At 34.0% G+C, this 6,941-nt stretch overlaps 1 protein-coding gene across 1 annotated transcript; it reads right to left on the bottom strand.

Moving 5' to 3' along the window:
• Window positions 1–4,881: 4,881 nt before the first annotated feature.
• On the bottom strand, window positions 4,882–5,716 carry LOC145803627 (F-box/kelch-repeat protein At3g06240-like). The gene is made up of 2 exons (XM_082896957.1): window positions 5,643–5,716; window positions 4,882–5,272 (listed from the first exon to the last, which is right to left on the bottom strand). The coding sequence occupies exons 1-2, from the start codon at window positions 5,714–5,716 to the stop codon at window positions 4,882–4,884; spliced, it is 465 nt and encodes a 154-aa protein (XP_082753083.1).
• Between the last annotated feature and the right edge of the window lie 1,225 nt (window positions 5,717–6,941).

Genomic DNA, 6,941 nt, shown 5'->3' with positions numbered 1-6,941 from the left:
TGTTAGTTATGCTTTCTTGCATGTACCCCTATGATCACTTCATTTCAACGAATGTATAAGTAGAAATATAAAGGAAAGAGCAAATGAAATAATGGCAAAACGTATGGAATGAACTTTATTCAACAACGCATAGAAATATTCGCAACTTTGCATAAAAAATACAAAACATAAACAAGGCAACAGAGGGACAAAAATAGAAGAGCTAAGATATTACGAAAAATAAGAAATAGAGAAAGCCAAATACACTCATTTAAGACCATCAGTCACTCCAGTACAGGCTCATATAGTTAAAGGACCAAAGAAAGAAAGACCCTCTATGTGTTCACCTTAGAGTAACATGTTAAAGTATCATGCATGTCCATGTTAAAGCTAAAAAATTTGAATATAAATGTCAATTGAAATGCCCAGACATCAGTGCTAGTTTAAACAAAAAGCCACCAAGAGCACTAACAATATATAACAACCAAATGCTAACCAAACCAAACCAAGCCTTAAGTCCCACCAAATGCTACTCATCTAAAAATGAATTTAAAAATAAAAAAAAAAGTAACAATAATATGTTGCTCTTCTGTTGATAGCAAATGAAAAGCAAAAAGAAGGCCAAAAAAGTGCATCACCCTTTCCATCCTAGCTCACTCGAATAAATACAATAAACAATTGTCACTTAACTGCCCTCCCACCTCTGCCACTTTGTTTTTCTTAAAAGTTTGTGGGTTAGTTACACTTCACCTCCTTAACTATCACTTAATATCATCTTACCCCCCTCAACTTTAAAACCGTACATTTAGTCTAAGAGGTGAAAGTAAAGAAATTATGATACTTAAGGGATCCAAATGTACAATTATAAAGTTGAGGCGGTAAAGTGTAATTAACCCAAAATTTGTACACAACAACAAACTATTACCTGCTCCATACTGGCAGAAAACAACATATGGGCAACAAATCATAGATGAACTAAAGAGAGAATATATCTTCAAGGACTCTTAAAGATGGGGAATTGTTATTATTTTTTTTTTTTGCTGCTGAGGCAAAGCCTACAAAAATTCAGCTTCAATAAAATCAGAAACACGAGGTAAAAAAAAAAAACAATGCCCAATTAATACACATTAATGTGTGTTTATTGGATACACAACCACAATACACAAACTGCAAAGTATAAGTACAAACTGTAAAGTATTCAAGAAAGCAACAATACCACAACCACAATACACAAAATTATTTCGAACACCTAGATAAGACAGATTTGACACATAATTGGTAATAAGAAATTTACACAATCAAATGAGATTTGAAAACTGATGCATGCCAATTATCGCATAATATGTTGCTCCAAACTCAATAATCTTCTAAGTGACTTCTTACATCTCAAGTTATAAAACTCACAAGACAATAATAGAAACCAGAATCCCTATGCTGACTGGCCCACCATATGTGTGGCTACAAGCTGAATTTCAATACCATTACATGGATTGATTTTGAGATAAAATCAAATCAAATTCACAAACCTTGGACCACAGCAATAGCTATAAGGAACCACTATTTGATTTTGAATGAATTCTAGGTCACAAGACAAGAACAATAACATAAGCAGTCAAATTCAAATTCTTAGTAAGTACATACTGCCTATTGAGATGGTTATGCAGATATATACACAACTTCAAAGCAATTGAAAGTAATATTACTCTACATAAAAGTAACAAGAAGCTTGAGGTGGGCTTAATCTTGACAATGTCTTTGTTCTGAAGTCCAAGCCTTGCCACAAATATAATATGATTTTTGAAAAGCATAGACATATCTGTGAACTTAAAAGTCCAAACTGCAGACAGACATAATTTGTTCCTGATTTTCTAAACTACAGATTCAGTGGGGAATCTATACGCTAGGCCACTAGTTAAGTTCCTAGAAGAAATGGCATTGCTCCTCTCTATCCTTTTCCTATATATCATTTCAACTTAAAAGATATTTCAAATTGTTCACTAGTATCATTCAATTCTTTGAAAAAAAGATTTAGAAGACTTGTTAAGATTTCATCATAAGATGGTTTTTCTGGGTGAAAAAAGAAAAATGAGAAATTAGGACTTCATTGGGATTGTATAAATTTGAAAATACATAATTCAAAGCCAAGCCTATAGGATAAAGCACACAAGTTTGGCATCGTGAACACTTCATTGCAACATTACTTTTTTTACTGGTAACTTGAGTAGGCTTAGAACACCTTTCTCTTTATTGGATGAATGTAGCCTAAGCTGCTGGGGAAATGTTGCACACCAAGGGAGAAAGTTATGTTTCATTATACAAACTTTGCATAAGTCCATTAAAGCAATTCTACATAGCCACTAATCTAATAGATTCATCATCACCATTCATACTTCTCATCCCTGTGCCAAGTACCATTTAATCTTCCTTGTTTCATCTTGACAAAATGTGAAATTTAGTCTATCAACATTGTTTCCCACCTAGGAAACATATGGAAGATCAAATACCATGTGATTGGGCTAACATAAAAGCCTATTAGCTAGTTGGTAATTGGCAGACATCCCAACAAAGAACTTTCAAAATCCATAAAGAAATAAACCAAAAGGAATGAAAACAATTTGGAATAACTAATCACAAATAAGCAATTTACACCGTTCACAAATAAGGGCGTATAAAGCATGGGCAAGATAGATTATGAAAAAATCCATTTACATTTTACAAGATATGGAACAATTACTGATACCAAACTCATAACCCTTTCTTTCTTCTGCAACTCTATCAAATTTCAAGTTCTCTCTCAACATCTTGTATTAGTTACTTAGCTAGTTGCTTACCATTATCGTGAAACTTCAGACCAATCCCAAGAACAAACAGGAAGTATTAAAGGCACATGCCAGGCCAAATACTCTACAATAGTTGTACTCGATTGACTACCCTAACTCAATGCATGCACTTTATGGTTCAAAGGAAAAGTTTTATAGATAAACACAATCATAGAAACTGAAGCCCTAATTCCTTATTCAAAGATGTGAAAGGTGCACTTTAAGGAACCATAAATTAATCTCTTGTCATGTGAGCCTTCCAATCCATGTTTTCTAGTTTCCCTTCCCACTTATTTGGTTTTTATTATGTTCCACTTAAATGCCTAGAAGATAAACTATCAACATCTAATAAAGTAAATAAACTATCAACATCTAATAAACAATTATCACATGTCTACCCTGTTAACTCTGCTACTTTTACATATGGGCAATAAACCATAAATGAATTAAAGAGGGAAGACTTGTTGAAATTTCATTTATAAGATGGTTTTCTGGGTGAACAAAGAATAAAATCTAAAAAAAATTTGGACTTCGTCCCCCCTCCCCCCCTCCCCCCCCCCCCAAAAAAAAAAAAAAAAAAAAAAAAGTGGACTTCATTGGGATTCTAGAATTTTGAAAGCTCTCGGCATCATGAACATTTCATTGGAAGATCACTTTTTTTTTTTTTTCCAAGTTTAGGGACCATTGAAAGATATGAATGGGATATACAAAAAGTGAAAAAGGTATGCGATCAACCACAAGAAGATTCAAGGGCAGTGGTGCTTAAGCACCAGTATGATGGACAAAATCCTTAGAGAACCAGTGGCTTGAATAATCACAAAAGAACCTAAAGCCTTGGTGTAGCTGTTGTAGTTAAGTTATAACTTATAACCACTCACACATAAGCTGGGAGTTCACCAAACTTTGGAATAATGACACATCTGTAGAAGATTTAAGCTTAGTGATCTCACTTCAATCCTAATTTGAATATCACAACCTAGATCAAGCTTGAGGTGAAATTATTGGCAAACCCAGAACCATGGTTACCAAAGGTTGCACACCAAGAGGGAGAGTTATGTTTCATTATACAATCTCTACATATGTCTATTAAAGCAATTCTAGATATTAACTAATCTAATAGATTCATCATTACCCTTTATACTATTTTCATACCTGATCCAAAAACCAATAATCTTTTAATGTTTCATCTTGACAAAATGTAAAATTCAGTCTATCAACATCGTTTCCCAACTTAAGAACTCAAACATGATGACGATTAATTACCATTTGATCGGACTAATGCCCATGCCTATGAACCAGATTGTACTTGGTAGAGATCCCTATGAAGAACTTTCAAAATCCATGCTGAAACAAACCAAGAGGAATGAAAACAATTAGAAATAACTAATCACAAATAAACAATTTACACTATTCAGAAGTTTGAACTGTCTACAAAAGTACTGGAAGTTGTGTTTTTGCGCTCATGCGTCAGTCCGCTCGAGCGGATATCATGGAATAGTTTGCTATAAAAGGTGCAGTTTAGTCAAATTTTAGGGTACGACTTCCAGATCATCTTCTTGGGTATTAGGGTTTTCATCTGGAGCTTCTTTGCTAGTTTCTTTGTTGTTTGTTTGAGTTTGACTCATGATTTGAGACGTATATATCAAAGGATTGTTTGTTTCATTCAATACAAAAGAGAGAGTTGTTCTTCAGTGGATTCTGTGGAATTTGGGCTTGAAGCTTTAGTGGATTCTGGAGTGGCTCATTGTCGTGGATTCGACATTGACGTTATGGATTCAACATTGGGTAAGGTAATTCGGAGGTGAAGACAGGGTTGAAAGAGGCACATAGGGGTCGGTTCTATTCGGGAGTGGATTTACTAGGTAATTGAGAGTACACTTGTGTAATTCCTTTTGTCTTCTTAGTGGATTGTTTTGTGACTTTGGCCCAAGGTTTTTTATCACAATTGGAGGAGCTCCAATTGTGATTTTTCCATGTTAAAATCATTGTGTTGATTTGTCTTGATTGTTTGATTAGGATTGTTATTTAGTGGTTAAAATTGATACATAATCACAAATCAGTATCTATGGAATTTCTAGATTTTTCAATATTGGCAACCATTACTGAGAGGAACAAGCACACAAAGGCACCCACCAAGGGCACCAAGCCGAAGCTTATGACGGTGAGCATAATGTAGAGTTGGCAATGGCGTAATCTGGAAATTTTCATCTACCAAATGAAATGTAGCAATAACATCCAACTTATTCGAATCCATAGTTAACCAATGGAGAGAGCCACTAACGAAAATAACTGATGGGCATTCAAATATAAAAGGGTTACCCGGATAAGAATAATCCTCAATCCTTCTCCATGAATTGGTACTTTTTGTATGCACACTTACTATAATATTATCAGTACAATTAGATATATAGAAATAATGAGAAATTCTCACAACTTTGTAGTCATCATTGGATGAATCATAGCCAAGTCCATAACTATCACAAAATAAAATTATAAAAAAATGTAGAATTTTTTGAAAAAAGTGAATTGGGTATTTTTCTAGACTGTCTAGTAGATGGGTTAATCAAAAAGCAAGAGCAATTGTTATGGAGCATTAGTAACAAGCCATTACACAAACCACACAAAGACCAACGACTACGATTAGGGTATTGATTTGGTGTGAATTTTAGGTGCAGAGCAGACAATGAATCGTGGCTGAATTGGGACGATTTGAGAAGGACGGAGTAGAAATCGAGAGAGTTGGATAGGAGAATGAGTCGGTCATGTTTGATGGTGTTGCGATTGAGGTGGGTATTGATGAAGTGAGGGTTGAAGATTAGGGAGAACCATGGTTTCGAAACAGACCTGAATCGACAGAGGGTGGTGATGGGGAGTCTCAAGAGTATTTCGATGATAATCTCTTCGAAAAGGTTCGCCATTGTCGTCTCGTGAGAGCTTCAGAGGTGTTAAGAGATGTGATAGTCTTCTTCCTTCCCAATTGTTCAATCTTGTACATGTATTTAAATCAGGGTTATTGCATTGTCCACCTCAATTTGAGACTCGAGGTGCCATGAGCTTGGGATGAAGCTAAATTTAAATAAATATATTTTTTGATTTTTTATAAAAAAAATTAAAAAAATGTGTACAAAAGTAGAGAGATGATAAGTGTATTTATCTAATAGCATCCTCACCAACTTACCTAAATTTTATCCTAAAATATTATTAAAAAAATGCTTTTCTTATTTTAAGAACCACTTTTTTATCTACCTTCCCAACAAGCACCCTATTCTTTCTCTATTATATTAAAATAACCTTTTTAATTGTTTTCAAATTTAAATATTTTTTTAATAATAAAATAATTAAACATTATAAAATAAAGTAAAAAATGAGGGTCAAAGGCAACTCCATGTTTCTTGCAATAAAGTCAAATAATTACAGAAGAAAGCAGCAGAAGCTAGAGGCTGGACATCCGGGAGGTCGACCAGCAGGATGTTCGGGTGGACGACCAGATCATTTCATCTGGGATGTTTGAGTGTACGACGACTGTCAGATATATGGGAGCTACAATGACTGTAGCAATCCTAAATTTAAATGGTTGTATAAGGGATCTGGTGGGAAAGGATTTTTTAAGAATCAACCTCTTATAATAGCTTTTTGTTATTATAAGAGATCTGCTGAGGATGCTCTAAATAAGTGCACTTACATCCATCATGCCAAACAACCCCTAAAAGTGGAGTGGACTTCTCTCCTATCCTTAATCGGACTGGCGATATGTTGTGAGGTCTATTAGGCCTATTTTTGGGTCACGTTTTAATCTTCTGAATTGTTCATATTTTAGAATTCGTCAATCAAGTTGACTGGATCATGATAAGTATATAGATTAATTTTGTATGAATTTTTTTTTCACTGTTCATTTTTTCATATAAAACTAATCTGAACATGCAATTGTCGTTATCCGATTGACTTAATTTTTTGCAAGGATGATGACTGGACAAATACTAAAATATGAACAATTAAAATTATCAAAACGAAACCAAAAATAAGTTTAATAGATCGAACAACATATCTCTAGTCCAATTAAAGACTCAAAAGAGAAGCCAATCCAAACTAAAGTCTCTTCTTTTTCTTTTATTTTTTTTTCAAAATTCTATCAATTTTTTTATT

This window comes from Camellia sinensis, chromosome 1 (assembly GCF_055761805.1).
Source record: "Camellia sinensis isolate YWXY chromosome 1, ASM5576180v1, whole genome shotgun sequence".
Classification (NCBI taxonomy): Eukaryota; Viridiplantae; Streptophyta; class Magnoliopsida; order Ericales; family Theaceae; genus Camellia; species Camellia sinensis.
Note: the sequence above shows the minus strand (reverse complement) of the source record. Positions and strands in the feature narration are given on the sequence as shown.